Source organism: Mobula hypostoma, chromosome 24, assembly GCF_963921235.1.
Source record: "Mobula hypostoma chromosome 24, sMobHyp1.1, whole genome shotgun sequence".
NCBI classification, from domain to species: Eukaryota; Metazoa; Chordata; class Chondrichthyes; order Myliobatiformes; family Myliobatidae; genus Mobula; species Mobula hypostoma.
This window is the reverse complement of record NC_086120.1, coordinates 21,576,581-21,599,095: the sequence shown is the minus strand read 5'-3', so window position 1 is coordinate 21,599,095 and position 22,515 is coordinate 21,576,581. Positions and strand designations below refer to the sequence as shown.

Sequence of the window (22,515 nt, the reverse complement as noted above, 5' to 3'; positions counted from 1 at the left end):
GCGCTCTCAAGCGTTCTCGTTTGCTTTCTCTCTCTCCCCCTCTCGCTCGCTCGCGCGCTCTCGCTTTCTCGCTCGCTCTCTCTTGCTCTCTCGCTTGCGCGCTAGCTTGCCTTCGCTCTCTCTCGCTCTCTCTCGTGGTTGCTCTCTTGCTCTGTCTTGCTTTTCTCTCGCTCGCTCTCAAAAAAATTGATTTCCGTGATATTGTATATAATTTGCGGGCATCAGGGAGCCACTATTCATATGCGGGAGACTCTCAGAAGTTCCGGGAGAGGTGGGATGTTTGTAAAGCCCATGTAGACAACATTCACTGCCCTTCCCTTCATCAACTTTCCTGTCAACATTTTCAAAAAACTCTATAAGATTGGTTGGAAACAACGTATCACGCACAATGCCACGTTGACCATCCCTAATCAGCCCGTCTATCCACTGACACTTGTGTCACAGACTCTCAAACTGAAAATGACTCACCATTTTCTCTCCTCTAATTGATCTCCAAACCATGTGGGTATATTCCTACAATCCTACGTGTTTCAATAATATTTTCAGTTGTAGCTTACTGAAGATTTCTGGAGGTTTAAATACACAACATCCATTAACTTGCTCTGCACCTCCGCTTCTCCCCAGCTGTCTGCCACTTACAACCACAAACATACTTATTTAGTTGTCAAATATGATTTTCCTTTCATAAATCCATGTTAATTTTGTCCAGTCCTATTAAACTAATCAAATTGTCGTTTCCATTTTCTTCATAATAGATTTGAACACTTTCCCTAAAAATGATATCTAAGTAAATGATCTATAACAAATAAACTCTTCTCAGTCTTCCAGCCTGGTAAAAGTATTGATTATAACCGACATTTCGATGACAAACTCTGTCACTTTCATCTGAGATGATGCCTGGGCATGTCTACATAGAACATAGAATAGTACAGCACAGTACAGGCCCTTCGGCCCACAATGTTGTGCCGACCCTTAACCCTGCCTCCCATATAACCCCCCCCAACCTTAAATTCCTCCATATACCTGTCCAGTAGTCTCTTAAATTTCACTAGTGTATCTGCCTCCACCACTGACTCAGGCAGTGTATTCCACGCACCAACCACTCTCTGAGTAAAAAACCTTCCTCTAATATCCCCCTTGAACTTCCCACCCCTTACCTTAAAGCCATGTCCTCTTGTATTGAGCAGTGGTGCCCTGGGGAAGAGGCACTGGCTATCCACTCTATCTATTCCTCTTAATATCTTGTACACCTCTATCATGTCTCCTCTCATCCTCCTTCCCTCCAAAGAGCAAAGTCCTAGCTCCCTTAATCTCTGATCATAATCCATACTCTCTAAACCAGGCAGCATCCTGGTAAATCTCCTCTGTACCCTTTCCAGTGCTTCCATGGCCTTCCTATAGTAAGGTATATGTCTAGTTTACAATCAATTTCCAGTTCTTATTTAGAGTGAGAAAACAAGGTGAGAGAGTGGGAACCTGATTGGATGAGGACTAACCAATCAGGAGGGATGGACCACAAGGGTATAAATACCATTAGACTAGACATGTCCAGGCATCATCCCTGATAAAGATGGCAGAGTTTGTCATGAAAACGTCGGTTCAAATTAATACTTGTACCCGGCTAGAAGCCTGAGAAGAGTTTATTCATCATATATGCCAGGAAAGCACCAGATCCTTTTTCAAATCATCTATAGTTCCCCATTTCCTCCCTCATTAGAATACGTTCTTCTTGAATATATAAAATTCTGACAATCTGTGCATCAACTATCTCATTAGTTTTCATTTTCAAAACCTAAGGCTTGAGGATATTTCAGCTTGTAGATCCGTTTACCTTCACAATGCTTTTTTTAATTAATGCTAAATTTTTTTCAATCCCTTATTCAGTCCATGACACAAATGAACAATTTGATTGGATCAGCTTACCTCCACTGTTGGCTTCTTTGTCCGGTGAATTCTGGGATTCACTGTTGGAAATCAGACTCGTGAGATCAATAGCCGCCCAAGCAAAAGGCATCCGATAGGACTTCAGGCGTTGGCAGAAGGAAGCTGCCTGGAACCGAAGTTTTCCAATCTTTTCTTTACTCTGGAAAAGTATTTTTAAAAAGGTAAGATCAAGGGTTTTGTTCAAGGCCATGAGGAAAATCTACGGGGATAGTGAAGACCTAGCAATGACCACAGTAAACAGGCAAAGGACATCACACTGAGCAGGAAAAGCAACCCAGCCACTGTAGAATGGTAGCACTCCTGTTCCTTTTTGAGTTCAAGAATTCTGTGCTCCTCTTGCAGGATGTGAGAAGTCAAGCAGACCTCCTCTGTCCCTGGTGACTATACCTGCAAGAAGTACATCTGGCTGCAAGTCCTTGATGACCATGTTAGGGAACTGCAGCTGGTTCTGGATGCTCTGCAGGTCATTCTGGAGACTGAGGGGTTGGCAAACAGGAGCTGCAGCAAGGCAGTCATAATGAAGTTGCAGGAGGCTGGTAGCAGGGTGATTCTCAGCAGAGGGAGAGGGAGAGGGAATAGGCAGTCTGTGCAGAGTACACCTGCGTCTGTCCCCTCCATAAGAAGTATTTGAATAGTGTTGGAGAGGGGAGTGACCTACCAGGCAAAAGCCACAGAGGCCGGGTGTCTGGCATTCAATCTGCCTTCATGGCTCGGAAGGGAAGGAGGGGAGAAGAGGAGAGCAGTGATAGAGGATTCATGGGTTAGAGGAACAGACAGGGGATTCCGTGGACATGAACCGGGCTCCCGATGGTACGTTGCCTCCCAGGTAGGGAGGGCATAGAGTGACATCTTAGACTGAATCCACAGCATTCTAAAGGGGAAAGGAGAACAGTCAGAAGCCATGGTACATATTGGTACCAACGACATAGCTGGGAAAAGGATGAGATCCTGAGGAGCATATATAAGGAGTTGGGAAGGGATCTGAAAAGCGGGATTTCAAGGATAGTAATCTCCGGATTGCTGCCTGTGCCACGCACCAGTGAGGGCAAAAATAGGATGATTTGACAGATGAAGGTGTGACTGAAAAGTTGGTGTGGGGGGGGGCAGGGTGTCTGATTTCTGGATAATTGGGACCTCTTCTGGGGGAGGTATGAGCAGTACAAAAGGGATGGGAACTCTGGAGGAGCCGATGTCCCTGTGGACAGGTTCACTAGAACTGTTGGGAAGAGTTTAAACTAGACTAGGAGGAGAATGCTAACTATTGTGAGAAGATGGAGCTGTTGGTATACAGCTAGATGCAATATGCAAAGAGACTGTAGGATAGGAAAAATACTGGAGGAACTCAGCAGGCCAGGGAGTATCTATGGAAAAAAGCACAGTCAACTTGCATTAACACACTCACTTGGACAGGTTGAAATGTGTTTAATGTGAGAATAATTAAGAACAGGGGTGATGAACTTAAAGCATGGATCAGTACATAGAATTATGATGTGTGACCATTACTGAGAATTGGTTGAAGCAAGGGCAGGACTGGTGGTGTTTGATGTTCTGAGGCTTAGATCAGCAGTCCCCAACCACCGGGCCGCGAGGAAGCGATATGATATGGCGATATGAGTTAGCTGCACCTTTCCTCATTCCCTGTCACGGCCACTGATCAGCCATTACGCATGTGAGGTCATGACCCGCGCGTCATCCGTGTCAGGGCGGGAAGGCGATCAACTCCTCGAGCTTGCAAATGACAACAGGCTGAAAAGTATGTTTGACATAACATTTCTGTCGGCATTTTGGATCAAAGTCAAGGCTAAATATCCTGAGATACCACAGAAGCACTGAAAACGTTGCTTCCATTTCCAACATTTTTCTGCGAAGCAGAGTTTTCTGCAATGAATGCAACGAAAACTAAACTGTGGAATAGACTGGACATCAGGAACCCCCTTCGAGTATCACTGCCTCCCATCACCCCTCGATGGGACCGTGTTGTTGCAGGGAAACAAGCCCAGGGCTCCCACTGATTCAGCGATATTGGTGTGTTTCAATGATTTTATATATTCATACGGGGAAAATATGTGCTGTGCGTTTAATATCCAAATGTTACTTAAAATGTTATGATGCTATTGACTTACAAGTGACCTATATAACCATATAACAGTTACAGCACGGAAACAGGCCATCTCGGCCCTTCTAGTCCGTGCCAAACGCTACTGTCACCTAGTCCCGCCGACCTGCACTCAGCCCATAACCTTCCATTCCTTTCCTGTCCATATACCTATCCAATTTTTCTTTAACTGATCATATCAAACCTGCTTCTGCCACTTCTACTGGAAGTTCGTTCAACACTTACTTCAAGCTCCCCTGATAATTGACTTATCATTATGTCCATGCGAGGAAAATATGTGCTCCGTGTTTAATATTAAATTCATTAGATAAACCCTATTAGAAACAAAATTGAGTGTATTACCCACTTATCACCTATATTCCGGTAGTGATTAACACCCACCCCCACGACCCCACGAACAGAATCGCCAAAGATTTGCTTGGGTGGGGGGGGATCGGCAGGTCACGACGCACATGCACATTGGTGCCCGCGCAAGGCTTCATGGTCATTGTAGTCTTTTGGGTAAACAATGCATTTGACTGTTACTCTTGTCCGTTGGCAACCCTACCCCCTCCCCCCCACCCTGGTCGGCCGGTCCGCAAGAATTCTGTCAATATTAAACCGGTCCACAGTACAAAAAAGGTTGGGGACTCCTGGTTTAAGAGACTCATAGATAGGCACATGGATGAAAGAAAATTTGAGGATTATGGGCTATGTACCATACTGCGCAAAAGTCTTATAGACACACATATATAGCTAGGGTGCCCAAGACTTTTCCAAAAATACTGTAGCATCAACTTAGTGTATGCAATTTACAATGTACAGTAAGAACTAAAGAATGGTTCTCACCTGAATTAATATCTGCTGTGTTCCGATAACTCCAGTATACTCCCTAACCGCGAGCATAAACGGCATCAAGCTCATCAGGGAGTGAACCTCATTGCCATTTACAGTACTGTGCAAAAGTCTCAGGAACTGTAGCTATATATGTAGCTACAAAAAGAATTCAGCCTCCTTGGCAATTTTCATGTTTCATTGTTTTACAAAATTGAATCACAGTGGATTTAATTTGTTTTTTTTGCCGCTGATCAACAGAAAAGGACTCTTTCATGTCAAAGTGAAAACAGATCTCTACAAAATGATCTAAATTAATTACAAATATATTTTTAAGGCATCCGTTAGCTTTGCGAGACCATGGATCTGCGCCTGGAAAGTCTTCACTCTCCAGGGCGCAGGCCTGGGCAAGGTTGTATGGAAGACCAGCAGCTGCCCATGCTGCAAGTCTCCCCTCTCCAGGACACCAATATTGTCCAAGGGAAGGGCATTAGGACCCATACAGCTTGGCACCAGTGTCGTCACAGAGCAATGTGTGATTAAGTGCCCTGCTCAAGGACACAACATGCTGCCTCGGCTGGGGCTCGAACTCACAACCTTCAGGTCACTAGTCCAATGCCTTATTCACTAGGCCACGTGCCCACACTTACAAATATAACACACAAAATAATTGATTGCATAAGTATTCATCTACCTTTAATATGACACACCAAATCATCACTGGTGCAGCCAATTGATTTTAGAAGTCACAAAATTAGTTAAATGGAATCTGCTTTTGGAGTCGTGTGCAGTCAAGGTGTTTCAATTGATTCCAGTAAAAATACAGCTGTATCAGGAAGCTCCAACTGCTGGTGAGTCAGTATCCTGGCAAAGCTACCCATGAAGACAAAAGAACAATCCAAGCAACTCCACAAAAAGGTTATTGAAAAGCGCAAGTAAGGAAATGGATACCAGGAAATTTCCATCACTGAATATCCCTTGGAGTACAGTCATTCATCAAGAAACAGAAAGAATATGGCACAACTGTAAATCTGCCTAGAGCAGCCTGTCCTCAGAAACTGAGTGACCATGCAAGAAGTGGACTAGTGAGGGAGGCCACCAAGAGACCTATGTCAACTCTGGAGGAGTTACAAGCTTCAGTACCTGAGATGGGAGAGACTGTGCATACAACTGTTGCTCGGGTGCTTCACCAGTTGCAGCTTTACAGCAGAATGGCAAAGAGAAAAAAGCCCACTGTTGAAAGAAACTCAAATGAAATCTCAGCTGGTTTTCCAGAAGGCATATGGGAGAAACTGAAGACAGCTGGAAGAAGGTTCTATGGTCGGATGAAACCAAAATTGAGCTTTTTGGCCATCAGACTAAACTCTATGTTTGGCATAAGCCATACACGATACATCATCAAAAACACACCATCCCTACCATGAAGCATGGTGGTGGCTGCATCATGCTGTGGGGATGCTTCACTGCAACAGGCCCTGGAAAGCTTGTGAAGGTAGTGGGTAAAATAAATGTAGCAAAATACAGGGAAATCCTGGAGAAAAACATGATGCAGTCTGCAAGAAAACTGCAACTTGGGAGAAGTTTTGATTTCCAGCAAGACAATGATCCCAAGCATAAAGCCAAAGCTACACAGGAACAGCTTAAGAACAACAAATTTAATGTCCTGGAGTGGCCAAGTCAGAGTCCAGCATTTGAGAATTGAGAATTTGTGGCAGGACTTGAAAAGTGCTGTTCACCCACGATCCCCATGCAATCTGACAGAGCTTGAGCAGTTTAGTAAAAAAGAATGGAGACAAATGGCAGTGTTCAGATGTGCAAGGCTGATAGAGACCTATCTACACAGACTCAAGGCTGTAATTGCTACCAAAGATGCATCTACTAAATACTGACTTGAAGGGGGTGAATACTTATGCCATCAATTATTTTGTGTTTAGTATTTATAATTAATTTAGATCACTTTGTAGACATCTGTTTTCATGTTGACACAAAAGAGCCTTTTTCTGTTGTCAGTGTCAAAAAAGCAAAACTAAATCCACTGAGATTCAATATTGTAAAATGATAAAACATAAAACTTTCCGGGGGGGGGGGTGAATACTTTTTAGAGGCACTGTATATACGTGCCTAAGACTTTTGCACAATACTGTAGGAGGGAAGGATTAGATTGATCGTGGAGTGGGTTAAATGGTTGGCATAACATTATGGGCTGAAGGGCCTGTACTGTGCTGTACTGTTCTATGTTCCAGTATGGAACATCACTGACAAGAGGTGCAGAATTGAGGGAGTGATGCACGGTCAGGTGTGCTGCTTTGCAATAGCCAATAATAAGCTGATATCTATCTGAATCCCAGATGGAGAGAGAAGATCCCACGGCATTAACCTTAAGACAAAGAAATTCTCAGCATTGTCCTGGACAACCAACTTACAAAGCAGGTTATTACATTAGCCTGTGTGGGACTCTGCAGTGTATAGTTCTGCACTCCGGAAGTATAAAATCACATTGTATCGTGTATAGGAGGAGGAAATGGTTTATCCCTGGTGTCCTGTGAATATTTATCCCTCAATGTTACTGAAACATAATGTTTGCTCATTACCATTTTGTTGTTCATGAGTTCCTACTGCACACAAGTTCACTGTGGTGAGTTACAACTACAAAAAATACCAATCACTGCACAGCACTTTGTAACATCATTTGGCTGTATGATTAGATAGCAGAAGTTATATAAACACCAGTGGTGATCAGTTTATTTCAGAGCAGCTCACTGAAATATTTGTATAATTAAATATTTACAAAGCTCTTCCATTAAGCACATCCACATTCACCACACCCATACCTTCTACCCTTCCTAAAACCCATCACCCCCCCATTAGCCATCTTCTTGTATCTGCCCCTACGCCTCTTTCACTAACTTTTTCTGTACCCAGCACATCCCCATTCACTAATCATTCAGATCATGCCACATCCCATAGACCAACCCTTCCTCTGTCCACCCATCCTCATTTGCTATCTTCTTCCACCATCACACTCTTTTCACCAGCCCCTCCCAACAGCTGCTTCATCTACATCCACATTCTCCTCCCGCAACACAGCGCCATTCACTACCCCTCCTGTCAGCCACATCCTTCTCATAATCATTCGCACAAGCACACCTTAATTTACCAGTTACGTACATCAATTACTCACACCAGCAACGCCCAATACGAACCATGCCTCTATTCATTGTGTCAACTTCCCTTTAACTAAACCTGGTGCATTAACACCTCCTCCCTATAAGCACAGGACAGGACTTAAACACAGCAAGATCAAGCTTGGCAGTGAGTTGTCAAGTCTACCCACAAGCAGAGTCAGTAATTCGTCACCAAGGGAATGTTTATGTGAGGCAACTGCACTCTATTCTTCCAAAAGAGTCCACCATACACCAACAGAGGATAAAAATTGGACTAAAACCTCAACACATATCAGAGGCATCACAACAGAAACAAGAAACCAACAGTAATTAGGTTTTTAAAGCACAGTGTTAATATTCATTAACCTAATAGTTAATTAACCGATCATAAATCTCTCCCATAAAACTGCAATGACAAAAATCATTCTGATACAGATATTGGATTCACACCAAGTAATTTGTGCTCAAGAAGATTTTTTGCAAACAGGTGTTCTATTGAGGGAAGTATTGGCTAATACGAATATGACTGAATACAGTCACACAATTATTTTTAAAAAAACAGGATGGAGGCATTAATTGAAAAAGCAGCATTTCCCACCTATCCCTGATTGCCCTGAGAAAAAGAAACCTTCTTAAACTAAAGTAACACTCGCAAAATGCTGGAGGAACTCAGCAGGTCAACGCAGCATTTAGGGAAATGAATAAACAGTCAATGTTCGGGCCGAGACCCTTCATCGGGACTGGAAAGGAAGGGATAATAAGCCAGAATAAGAAGGTGTTGGGGCAGTGGGAGGGAGAGACAGCTGTACAAAGTAGAGGTGATAAGTGAAGCCAGGTGGGTGGGAGAGGAAATGAAGTAAGAAGCTGGGAGGTGATAAGTGATAAAGGTAAAGGTCTGGAGAAGAAGGAATCTGATAGGAGAGGGGAGTGGATCATGGGAGAAAGGGAAGGACAGGGGGCGCCAGTGGCACCAGTAGAAGATGATAGGAAAATGAGGGAAGGGTGGTAAGGGTGGGAAATTGGAGAGGAGGGAAGGGGGAGGGGGGACAATTACCAGAAGTTGGAGAAATCGATGTTCATTCCATCTAATTGGAGGCTACCTAGATGAAATATGAGGTGTTGCTCCTCTGACCTGAGAGTGGCTCATCATGGCACTTGAGGAGGCCATGGACCGACATGTCAGAATGGGAATGGGAGTTGGAATTAAAAGGAAATCCTGCTTTTTGCAGATGAAGTGAAGGTGCTTGACAGGCAGCACCCCCGCCCCAACCTACATTGGGTCTCTCTGATGTAGAGGAGGTCACATAGGGAGTACTGGATATAATAGATGACCCCCAACAGATTCGGAGGTGAAGTGTTGCCTCACCTGTTTGGGGCTCTGAATGGAGCTGAGGGAGGAGGTAAATGGGCAGGTGTAGTACTTTTTCCTCTTGCACAGATAAATGCCTTGAGGGAGATTAGTGAGGAGGGATGAATGGACAAGGGAATTATGAAGGGAGTGATCCCCGTAGAAAGCAGGGAGCAGAGGTGGGGATAAAGATGTATTTGATGGTAGAGTCCTGTGAAGATGGCAGAGGTTACAGGAATGATGTGCTGGATGCAGAGGCTTGTGGGGTGGTGGGTGCGGAGAAGAGGAACTCTACCCTTGTTAAGGTGGTGGGAAGATAGGATGAGGCCGGATATCCAGGAAGTGGAAGAGATGTGGATGAGGACAGCATCAATGCTAAAGGAAGGGAAATTCCATTATTTGAAGGAGGTGGACATCTTTGATCTCCTGGAAAAGAAAGCCTCATCCTGGGAATAGCTGTGGCAAAGACAAAGGAACTGAGAAAAGGGAATGGCATTTTTCAGAAGACAGGTATAGTCAAGATGGCCATGGGAGTTCGTAGGTTTATAAAAGGTATCAGTAGACAGTTTGTCTCCAGAGATGGTGACAGAACGATCAAGAAAGGGGAGCGAGGCGTCAGAAATGGATCGAGTAAATTTAAGGGTAGGTTGGTAATTGGAGGCAAAGTTGATGAAATTGATGAGCTCAGTATGTTTGCATGAAATAACACCAATGCAGTTGTCAATGTAGCGCAGAAAGAGTTGGGGAGCATTAATAGGAAAGGCTTGGAACACGGACTGTTCATAACCTTCTCAAACTATTCTGGTCCATTTTGGTGAAGGCATTCGTGCAGAGTTCTTATGGGGGGTTCCAGGACTTAGATCAAGCATAATAAAGAACAGCAATACAAAAGTCTGTATAGTGTGTAACTTTCAAGAGAACCTGAGATGATGGTGGTCCTTTCCTTTGGCCTTCAAGGCGTCAGAGGTCACAGGTTTGGAAAGTGCTGCTGGAATACCCAAGTTGAATAGAGCAGAGCACTAATGGGGGAGACTGGATTCAAAGTGTGCCTTTGGAGGTGCAGATGTGTAAGCTACTTTGTCTGGGTTGATATCAAGCTCTGTAAATATTGTTGCAGCTGCACTTGTAGATACTAAAACATCTTGCGGAGTCGAGAAGATGTTCCTTTAGCATTTTGGGACATCTTGCTGACATTGGGGGAGGAGGAAGTGTGGGATCTGAGAGACCGCAATCACATACCTTGGCTGTTTCGCACTCTTTAATACTCATATATGGCTCGGCACATTCAGCAATGCTGCCCTGCTGTAGAACCTTCTCCACCTGCAGGAAACATAATGCTTTGATGAACGTTGGAGACATAGGAAAAAAATGGAACATCAAACTGGAATATACAAACAAGTCTGGTCACCATTCAGAAAAGGACTCTCATGAACAATCTGAACTTAAGGCTCAGAGTGATGGTCTGAGTCAGTTGGGTTCTTACTCAAATTGAGAATTAGAAATTTGGATTGCTAGAGCTGCCATCCTTTGAAGGTGATGTCAAGATAAGGCCCCAACTATTGGTCAAATAGCTTTTAAAGATCTCCAGCAAAGAATGGGTGAACGATATGTGGTTGCAGAGGAAGGTTTGTTTGAAAAAAAGATGAGTACAGAGAAGAATGAGAGGAGGAACACAGATAAAACCAATTTCCCATCCTGTTATTTCCATTCTTTCATATATTTAAATATTCCTGTTATACAGCTTTATATGTGCATTCCTTGAGAAAATTGTTTTTTTTTCTTTATTGCATTTTTTCCTTTCACCTTTTTTGATTTGCCATTTTGTATCTTCACCTTGCCCGATCACATTACTTTTTTTCTAAATGAAACCTTAACTCCTCCCCATATCAGGAAAAATATAAAGATACAAATGTGATGTGTTGGAGAAGGTGCGGCTCCAAGGAGGCAAATCATTTTCATATTTTCTGGGATTGCCCTAAATTAAGTCTATTTTGGGAAGGTATTCATAGAACATTAGTTAAGGTACTTAGGTCCCAGATACCTCTGAACTTTGAGACGCTCTATTTGGGGCATGTATTGTTCCTTGAACAGAAGGAAGATATAAAGTTGCTGCAGGCCCTCTTAGCGGCAAGTAAGAAATCAATCACTAGAAAATGGCTAAATCCAATACCACCTACATTAGAAGATTGGTACGAAATTATCTTGGAAATATTTAAAATGGAAAAGTTGACTTACTCCCTGAGAACTCAAAAAGAAACATTTTATCAAATCTGGAATAAATGGATTGAATATATAACCCCAATGCGAGCAGACTTTAGATGACTCTCCTAATGATTTATATTGCTCTTCTCATCAACACAGTAATATTGCTAACGTAAGCACCCCTAGTCTAAATGTTTGTTTTTTTTTTGGAAAATAGAGAATTAACACAAGTAAAGGGAAAGATTTGGGAAAGGGATAAAAAAAAATGAAAAAATTAAGTAAATAAGTACATAGGGATTGGATAATTATGTCTGCGGGCAGGAACAAGCACGAACAAATTGGGATATAAACACCTACAATGGTTGGTATATAGGCTTGTATGCAACATTTTGGACCAGTGGAAATGGTCCAGAAGGGTTGTATGGAAACTATTATTACCATTTTTCTTAACAACTAATTTCATTACTTAGCCTAATAGGTTAGATTTACCACAGTACATAATTATCTATTTAAATGTTTATTTTCCTTTTATATCATCTCAATGTGTACTTAAGAATGTATAAATAATTGTAGTTTTATACATATAAAAAAATGGAAAAGGTTATATGTGTGAAAAAAGTACATGATAATTGTGAATTCCTTATCCAAATAAAAATAAAATAAAAAAAAAGAAACCTTAACTCCTGCTAAGCAACAAACTCATTTCCAAACCTCACTCTGCAAGATAAAAATCAAACGAGTCCATTTGTATTTTAAGCACAGGTTTGAGTAGCTGTGCCCATAAATCTGCTGGTTGATTTATATCAATAAATATATCAAGATACGTTCCTATTTCTTTTTAATCAATATACATCTCCTCAAATCTAATTATATTTATATTTTAGGATGATCTTGCCTTACTGAAATAATGAAAAGGACTTGCGATATTTTTAGTCACACAGAATACAAGCATATCTATCACACCAAGGCTGATGGGAATATGGAATGAACTGCCAGAAGAAGTTGAGGAGGTAGATACAAGTATAGTATTTAGAAGACATTTAGACAAGGACATGGATAGGAAAGGTTTAGAAGGATATGGGATATGCGCCAAATGCAGGCAACTGGGCCTAGCTTGGATACACAAGTTGGTTGATATGGATAGACAGGGTGGAGGACCTGTTTCTGCACTATACAAGTATGACTCTACAACTCGAAGCAGGAAAGAGGAATAGAAAAGAAGAGATTTCAAAATAGAAACAGAAAACACTAGAAACATTCAGCAGGTCAGGCAGCATCTGTAAAAAGAGAAACAGGGCTAACGTCTTAGGTTGAAGACTCTTATCACACCTGGGAAAATGATAAACAAGTTAGTTTTAAGTTGCAAAGAGGGTGGTAAAGGATGGACAAAGCAAGATTAACAGGGTGAAGCCAGCATTGCCTCAGTGATTCTAATGTTTATAGAGCCATCTGGTTAGTAGAATAATTAAGGCCATTTAGAGAGAGAAAAATGGAGTTCTGATGTAGGTTCTTTAACCTGAAATGTCACCTCTTGTTGCTCTCCACAGCAATGCTGAATGCCTGCAGCATTTTCTACTTCTGCTGCAAGATTTTCAGCATAGAACATAGAACACAGAACAATACCACTGGAACAAGCCCATCGGCACATCATGTTTGCAGCAATCAAGATGTCAAATTACATAATTCCACCTGCCTGAACATGGTCCTTTCTTTCTATTCCTTGCCTGTTCGTGTGTCTGGCTAAATGCCTCTTAAACATTACTAAGATATCTGCTTCCACCCTCTCATCAGACACCAGCTGGTGTTACGCAAAGAAAAAATTGGTTGTAAATCTCCTTTAGCCTTAACTCTCTTCACTTTAAACCTATACTTCCAATTTTTGACATTTCCATCATGGGAAAAAGATTGACTATCTACTCTACTTGTGCCTCTCAAAATTTTTTTGATTCTATCAGATCATCCCTCAGCCTTTGACTTTTCACAGAAAACAACTCAATTTGGTCCAACTTCTCCTTATAAGCGGATAGTCTTCAATCCAGCCCAAAATCCTGGTGAACGTCAGCTGCACACCCTGGAAGCTTCTCATACATCCTTTCTATAGCGTGGTGACCAGAAACACACAAGATTCTCTAAATGGGACCTAACCAAGGGTTTATACAGCTGCAACGTGACTTTCCAACTTTTGAACTGAATATCCTGATTGACGAAGGCAAGCACGTCACATGCCTTCTTTACCACTCTGTCTCCTTGTGTTGCCACTTTCATGGAGCGAAGGACTTGCAGCCCAGGATCCTGCTGTACATTGATGCTCCAGAGGGTCACAAGGCATCTACAGATTCTTGTTCCAATATCCTAATGATACCTCAGGGGGCACCAGACCATCACAAAACTTCACAAATACCACGGTAGAGTCTCTAAAACACCATTCTTGGTGGCAAAACCCACCGCATGAAGACTCTGTATTCTATTTTCATTCTTGTCTGCACCTTATTCAAAGTTAAACTTTTTCTAAAATACCATCAGTATTGGAAAAGTAAGAAAATAATCATGTTTGAAATTGCAAGGAGAACAGAGGTGCTACGAAGTGAATATCAATGTTTTCATGGTTCAAAGTTCAAAGTAAATTTATTATCAAAGTACATACATGTCACCATATATAACCCCGAGATTTGCTTCCTTGTGGGCATTTACAATAGAACAAAGAAATACAATAGAATCAATGAAACGCTACAATTCTTGCAATTACTTTAAAAACAGATAAGTAAAGAAAAAATTACAGCCATATTTATAAAGAAAAAAGATGGACTAATCATATTAAATTAAGTACTAGATCCCAAGAACTGTAATGTGGGTCAGTTGGAAGTTCAGATGCTATATTTTGACAGAAGAAATTATAGGGAAGCAAGTGGGGTGACAGGATTGTTTTGAGAGTTTGCATGGACTCGATGAGCTAAATGTCCTATATATATCTTACGGAAATATGAAGGTAATATGGAAAATTATGTTACTGGACATAATACGGACATTACTGGAACAATGTATGCACTAAAGACAAGAGATACCAGAGTGAATATCTGATATTGATTGGAGTACCACACAGATGCAACAGGAGTGTTCCCGCGCAGGTCCAACAAAGAGCTTGAAAAAGCAGCGAGTTTTTCGATGGGAGTCATTGATTGGAGTACAGTGCAGACGCAACAGAAACATTCCCATGCAGGTCTGACAAAGATTTTTGATGGGAAGCCCAGTCGCTATAAAAGAGAGGTACCGCCTAGCGGAGTGGTCATGTGGGAGGATCATTGTTGGAGAAGTCTGAGGCAAAGTAATACGGATACTCAACAAGGCTTTGGTGAGAACAGGTTGAGGCAAGGCAAGCAGGCAAGTTCATTTCTTATTTAAATCTTGAGAGAATAGGGGCTGTGCCTACAGATCCAGTGTTCTGTTCTGGGTATCAGATGTGGGATCTCTAGGAGACTTCCAGCCTCTCCAGTGGCCATTTCTATACCAGGTGCATCGAGATGCAGCTCCTTAGAGACCAGATTAGGGGACTGGAGCTGCAGCTCAATGGTCTTCGGCTGGTTAGGGAAAGAGAAGCTGTGATAGACAGGAGCTACAGGGAGGCAGTCACCCAAAGACTACAGGAGGCAGGTAGATGGGTGATTGTCAGGAGAGGAAAGGGGGAACATCAGATAGTGGAGAGCACCCGTGTGGCCGTCCCACTCGACAATAAGCACTCCATTTTGAGTACTGGTGAGGACACCTTACCTGGAGGAAGCAACAGTGGCCATGCCTCTGGCACTGTGTCTGGTCCTGTGACTCAGAAAGGTAGAGAAATGAAGAGGATGGCAGCAATAATAGGGGACTCTATAGTCAGGGAGACAGACAGGCGATTCTGTGGATGCGAAAAGGAAACATGGACGGTTGTTTGCCTCCCATGCGCCAGAGTCCGAGATGTTTCTGGATGCGTCCACAATATCCTGAAAAGGGAGGGTGAGCAGCCAGAAGTCATGGTACATGTTGGTAACAACAACATATGAAGAAAAAGGGAGAGGGTGCTGAAAAAAGAAAATAGGGAGTTAGGAAGGAAGCTGAGAAGCAGGACCTCAAGGGTATTAATCTCAAGTTTGCTGCCTGTGCCACGCGACAGTGAGGATAGAAATGGAATGACATGGCGGATAAATGTGTAGCTGAAGAATTGGAGCAGGGGGCAGGGATTCAGATTTCTGAATCATTGGGACCTCTTCTGGGGCAGGTGAGCCCTAGACACAAGGGACAGGTTGCACTTTCGTCTGGTCAGGGAGAGTGAGGAGGTGATGGAGAGGAGCTATAGGCAGGTAGTCACTCCAGAGCCTCGGGAGACAGTTAAGTGGGTAACAGTCAGGAGAGGGAAGGGCAAGAAGCAGATACTAGAGAGTACCCCACTGGCTGTTCCCCCTTAACAATAAGTACTCCTGTCTGAGTACTGTTGGAGGGGACAGCCTACCTGGGGGAAGCAACTGTGGTTGTGCCTCTGGCACAGAGTCTGGCCCTGTGGCTCAGAAGGGTAGGGAAAGGAAGAGAATGGCAGCAGTGATTGGGGACTCTATATTGGGGATCAGACAGGCAACTCTGTGGACGCAGAAAAAATGAAGATGATAGTTTGCCTCCCAGGTACCAGGGTCCAGGATGTTTCTGATCGCATCCATGATATCTTGAAGTGGGAAGGAGAATTGCCAAAGGTCATGGTACATATTGGTACCAATGACATAGGTCGGAAAAGGGAAGAGGTCCTGAAAACAGACCACAGGGAGTTAGGAAGGGAGTTGAGAAGCAGGACCTCAAAGGTAGTAATCTTGTGATTATTGCCTGTGCCACATGACAGTGAGTATAGGAATAGAATGAGGTGGAGGATAAATGCGTAGCTGAGGGATTGGAGCAGGGGTCAGGGATTCAGATTTCTGGATCACTGGGACCTCTTCTGGGGCAGGTGTGACCTGTACAAAAAGGATGGGTTGCACTTGAATCTGAGGGGGACCAATATCCTGGCGGGGAGGTTTGCAAAGGCTATTGGGAGAGTTTAAACTAGAATTGCTGGGGATTGGGATCCGAACTGAAGTGACGAAGGAAAAGGAGGTTGGCTCACAGAGAAAGCTTGGAGACAGCGCGAAAGGGAGGATATGCAGGTGATAGAGGAGGGACGCACTCAGGCCGATGGTTTGAGATGTGTCTATTTTAATGCGAGGAGTACTATGAATAAAGCTGATGAGTTTAGAACGTGGATCAGTACTTGGAGCTATGATGTTGTGGCCATTACAGAGACTTGGATGGTGCAGGGGCAGGAATGGTTACTTCGAGTGCTAGGCTTTAGATGTTTCAGAAAGGACAGTGAGGGAGGCAAAAGAGGTGGGGCGTGGCACTGCTGATCAGAGATAGTGTCATAGCTGCAGAAAAGGAGGAAATCATGGAGAGGTTGTCTAAGGAGTCTCTGTGGGTGGAAGTTAAGAATACGAAAGGGTCAATAACTCTACTGGGTGTTTTTTATAGACCACCCAATAGTAACAGGGACATTGAAGAGCAGATAGGGAGACAGATTCTGGAAAGGGTTGTTGTGGTGGGAGATTTTATTTTCCAAAATATTGATTGGCATCTGCCTAGAGTGAGGGTTTAGATGGGGTGGAGTTTGTTAGGTGTGTTCAGGAAGGTTTCTTGACACAATATGTAGATAAGCCTACAAAAGGAGAGGCTGTACTTGATCTGGTATTGGGAAATGAACTTGGTCAGGTGTCAGCTCTTTCAGTGGGAGAGCAATTTGGAGATAGTGATCACAATTCTATCTCCTTTACCGTAGCATTGGAGAGGGATAGGAACAGACAAGTTACGGAAACGTTTAATTGGAGTAAGGAGAAATATGAGGCTATCAGGCAGGAACTTAGAAGCATAAACTGGAAACAGATTTTCTCAGGGAAACATACAGAAGAAATGTGGCAAATATTCAGGGGATATTTGTGTGGGATTCTGCGTAGATACATTCCAATGAGACAGGGAAAGGATGGTAGGGTACAGTAGTGTACAAAGGCAGTTGTAAATCTAGTCAAGAAGAAAAGAAGAGCTTACAAAAGGTTCAAAAAACTAGGTAATGATAGAGATCTAGAAGGTTATAAGCCGAGCAGGAAGGAGCTTAAGAATGAAATTAGGAGAGCCAGAAGGGGCCATGAGAAGGCCTTTGCGGACAGGATTAAGGAAAACACCAAGGCATTCTACAAGTATGTGAAGAGCAAGAGGATAAGATGTGAGAGATTAGGACCAATCAAGTGTGACAGTGGAAAAGTGTGTATGGAACCTAAGGAGATGGCAGAGGTACTTAATGAATACTTTGCTTCAGTACTCACTACGGAAAAGGATCTTGGCAATTGTAGGGATGACTTGCAGTGGACTGTAAAACTTGAGAATGTAGATATTAAGGAAGAGAATGTGCTGGAGCTTTTGGAAAGCATCAAATTGGAGAAATCACCCGAACTGTCGGGAAGTACCTCAGGCTACTGTTGGAAGTGAGAGAGGAGATTGCTGAGCCTCTGGTGATGATCTTTGCATCACCAGTGAGGACAGGAGAGGTTCCGGAGGATTGGAGCATTGCAGATGTTCCCTTATTCAAAAAAAGGGAGTAGTGATAGGCCAGGAAATTATAGACCTGTGAGTCTTACTTCAGTGGTTGGTAAGTTGATGGAGAAGATCCTGAGAGGCAGGATTTATGAACATTTGGAGAGGCATAATATGATTAGGAATAGTCAGCATGGCTTTGTCAAAGGCAGGTCGTGTCTTACAAGCCTGAATGAATTTTTTGAGGATGTGACTAAACACATTGATGAAGGTAGAGCCATAGATGTAGTGTATATGGATTTTAGCAAGGCATTTGATAAGGTACCCCATGCAAGGCTTACTGAGAAATTAAGGAGGCATGGGATCTGACGGGACATTGCTTTGTGGTTCCAGAACTGGCTTGCCCACAGAAAGCAGAGTGGTTGTAGACGGGTCATATTCTGCATGGAGGCCAGTGACCAGAGGTGTACAAGATAATGAGAGGCATTGATCGTGCGGATAGTCAGAGGCTTTTTCCCAGGGCGGAAATGGCTAGCATGAGAGGGCATAGTGTTAAGGTGCTTGGAAGCAGGTACAGAGAAGATGTCAGGGGTAAGTTTTTTTACGCAGAGAGTGCTGAGTATGTGGGATGGGCTGCCGGCGATGGTGGTGGAGGCAGAAATGATAGGGTCTTTTAAGAGACTCCTGGATGGATACATGGAGCTTAGGAAAATAGAGAGCTATGGGTTAGCCTAGGTAATTCTAAGGTAAGGACGTGTCCGGCACAGCTTTGTGGGCCGAAGGGCCTGTATTGTGCTGTAGGTTTACTATGTTTCGATGTATCAGTATTGCAATGGAAATAAAGGGAATTACAGACACATGAGAGGGGAGCTTGACCAGGTAGATTGGAGGAGGATACAGGCAGGGATGGCGGCAGGGTAGAGATGGCTGAAGTTTCTGGGAATAGTTCACAAGGCGCATGACAGATATGTCCAGCCGAGGAAGCAGTTCTCAGATGGCAGGGGTTGGCAACCGTGGCTGACAAGGGAGGGTAAGGACTGCATAAAAGCCAAGGAAAGGGCATATAAGGTAGCAAAAGTGAGTGGGAAGTTGGATGATTGGGAAGCTTTTTAAAATCCAACAAAAGGCAATTAGAAAGCTATAAGAAGGGAAAAGATGAAATATGAGGGCAAACTAGCCAATAATATAAAGCAGGATACCAAAGGTTATTTCACTTATATAAGAGTAAAATGGAGGTGAGAGTTGATATTGAACCACTGGAAAATGCTGCTGGTGAGGTAGTAATGGGGGACAAAGAAATGGTAGATGAACTTAATGGGTACTTTGCATCAGTCTCCACTGTGGAAGACACTTGCAATGTGCTAGAGGTTCATGATTGTCAGGGAGCAGGACTGAATGCCATTGCTATTACAAAGGTAAAAATGCTAGGCAAACTCAAAGGTCTTAAGGTAGATAAGTCACCTGGGCTGGATGGACTTCATCCGAGAGTCCTGAGAGAGGTTGCTGAAGAGACAACAGATACATTCCTACAAAGCGAACCCCAATAGCATGAATGGCAGCGATGCTTCACTACCAGATGAACTCACGCCTTCTATGCACACTTTGAAAGGGAGATCACAACTACAGCTGTGAAGATCCCTGCTGCACCTGATGACCCCGTGATCTCCGTCTCAGAGGCCGATGTTAGATTGTCTTTAAAGAGAGTGAACCCTCACAAGGCAGGAGGTCCTGATGGAGTACCTGGTAAGGCTCTGAAAACCTGTGCCAACCAACTAGCGGGAGTATTCAAGGACATTGTCAGCCTCTCACTGCTACAGACAGAAGTTCCCACTTGATTCAAAAAGGCAACAATTATACCAGTGCCAAGAAAAAGAATAATATGGGCTGCCTTAATGACTATCGCCCAGTAACACTCACATCGACAGTGATGAAATGCTTTGAGAGGTTGGTTATGACTAGACTGAACTCCTGCCTCAGCAAGGACCTGGACCAATTGCAATTTGCCTATCATCACAATAGGCCAATGACAGCCGCACTCTCAATGGCTCTCCACATGGCTTTAGACCACTGAGACAACACAAACACCTACATCAGGATGCTGTTTCATCGACTATAACTCAGCATTTAAAACCATCATTCCCACAATCCTGATAGAGAAGTTGCAGAACCTGGGCCTCTGTACCTCCCTCTGCAATTGGATCCTTGACTTCCTAACTGGAAGATCACAGTCTGTGCGGATTGGTGATAACAAATCTTCCTCGCTGATGATCAACACTGGAGCACCTCAGGGGTGTGTGCTTAGCCCACTGCTCTCCTCTCTATATACAATGACTGTGTGGCTAGGCACAGCTCAAATACCATTTATAAATTTGTTGATGATACAACCATTGCTGGTAGAATCTCAGGTGGTGATGAGAGGGCATACAGGAGTGAGATATGCCAACTAGTGGAATGGTGCCACAGCAACAACCTGGCACTCAATGTCAGTAAGACGAAAGAGTTGACTGTGGACTTCAGGAAGGGTAAGACAAAGGAACACATACCAATCCTCATAGAGGGATCAGAAGTGGAGAGAGTGAGCAGTTTCAAGTTCCTGTGTGTCAAGGTCTTTGAGGATCTAACCTGGTACCAACATATCGATGTAGTTATAAAGAAGGCAAGACAATGGCTATACTTTATTAGGAGTTTGAAGCAATTTTGCATGTCAACAAATACACTCAAAAACTTCAATAGTTGTACCATGGAGAGCATTCTGACAGGCTGCATCACTGTCTGGTATGGAGGGGCTACTGTACAGGACCGAAAAAAGGTGTAGAAGGTTATAAATCTGGTCGGCTCCATCTTGGGCACTAGCCTACAAAGTACCCAGGACATACTTAGGGAGTGGTGTCTCAGAAAGGCAGTGTTCATTATTAAGGACCTCCAGCATCCAGGGCATGCCCTTTTCTCACTGTTAACATCAGGTAGGAGGTACAGAAGCCTGAAGGCACACACTCAGCGATTCAGGAACAGCTTCTTCCTCTCTGCCATCCGATTCCTGAATGGACATTGAAGCTCTGGACACTACCTCACTTTTTTTAAATATACAGTATATCTGTTTTTGCACATTTTTTAAAATCTGTTCAATATACATAATTGATTTACTTGTTTATTTATTATTTTTTATTGTATTGATTATTATTATTATTTTCTCTCTCTGCTAGATTACTTATTGCATTGAACTGCTGCTGCTAAGTTAACAAATTTCACGTCACATGCCAATGATAATAAACCTGATTCTGATTCAGATTCTGATTCTGACATTGCTCATGATCTTTCAAAAATCACTTGATTCTGGCATGGTCCCGGAGGACTTGAAGATTGCAAATGTCACTCCACTCTTTAGGAAAGGAGAAGGCAAATGGAAGGAAATTATAGACCAGTTATTAAGGATGATGTTTCGACGTACTTGGAGACTAATGATAACGTAAGTCAGAGTCAGCATGGTTTCTGTAAAGGGAAATCTTGCCTGACAAATCTGTTAGAGTTCTTTGAGGAAGTAACAAGCAGGGTGGACAAAGAAGAGGCAGTGGATGTCATTTACTTGGATTTTCAGAAGGCATTTGACAAGGTGCCATACATGAGGCTGCTTAACAAGTTAAGTTCCTATGGTGTTACAGGCAAGATACTGGCATGGATAGTGGAATGGCTGACAGGCAGGAGGCGGTGAATGGGAATAAAAGGGGTCTTTTCTAGTTGGCTGCCAGTGACTAGTGGTATTCCTCAGGGGCCAGTATTGGGACCACTGCTTTTTACATTGTTTGTCGATGATATAGATAATGAAATTGATGGATTTGTGGTAAAGTGTGTGGATGATACGAAGACAGGTGGTGGAGTAGGTAGCAATGCGATTGCAACGGGACTTAGACAAATTGGAAGAATGGGCAAAAAAGTAGCAGGTGGAATACAGTGTTGGGAAATGTATGATAATGCATTTTAGTAAAAGGAACAATACAGCAGACTATTATCTAAATGAGGAGAAGGTTCAAACATCAGAGGTGCAGAGGGACTTAGAAGTCCTCATGCAAGACTCCCAGAAGGTTAATTTACAGGTTGAGTCTGTGGTAAAGAAGGCAAATGCAATGTTGGCATTTATTTCAAGGGGAATAGAATATAAAAGCAAGGAGATAATGCTGAGCCTTTATAAGACACTAGCCAGGCTGCACTTGGAGTATTGTCAACAGTTTTGGGCCCCATACCTCAGAAAGGATGTGTTGTCATTGGACAGAGTCCAGAGGAGGTTCACGAGGATGATTCCAGGAATGAAGGGGTTAACATATGAAGAGAGTTTGGCAGCTTTGGGCCTGTATTCA

The 22,515-nt window shown here is 43.1% G+C and overlaps 1 protein-coding gene across 1 annotated transcript in view; it reads right to left on the bottom strand.

Moving 5' to 3' along the window:
• The window catches only part of LOC134337483 (dedicator of cytokinesis protein 8-like), a 244,031-nt gene that overhangs the window by 170,771 nt on the left and 50,745 nt on the right, over positions 1–22,515 (bottom strand). The window contains exons 10-11 of the mRNA XM_063032540.1: positions 10,625–10,705; positions 1,924–2,083 (exon numbers count right to left, since the gene is read on the bottom strand). Of these exons, the coding sequence (XP_062888610.1) occupies positions 1,924–2,083; positions 10,625–10,705 (241 nt within the window). The remainder of the gene's footprint in view (positions 1–1,923; positions 2,084–10,624; positions 10,706–22,515) is intronic.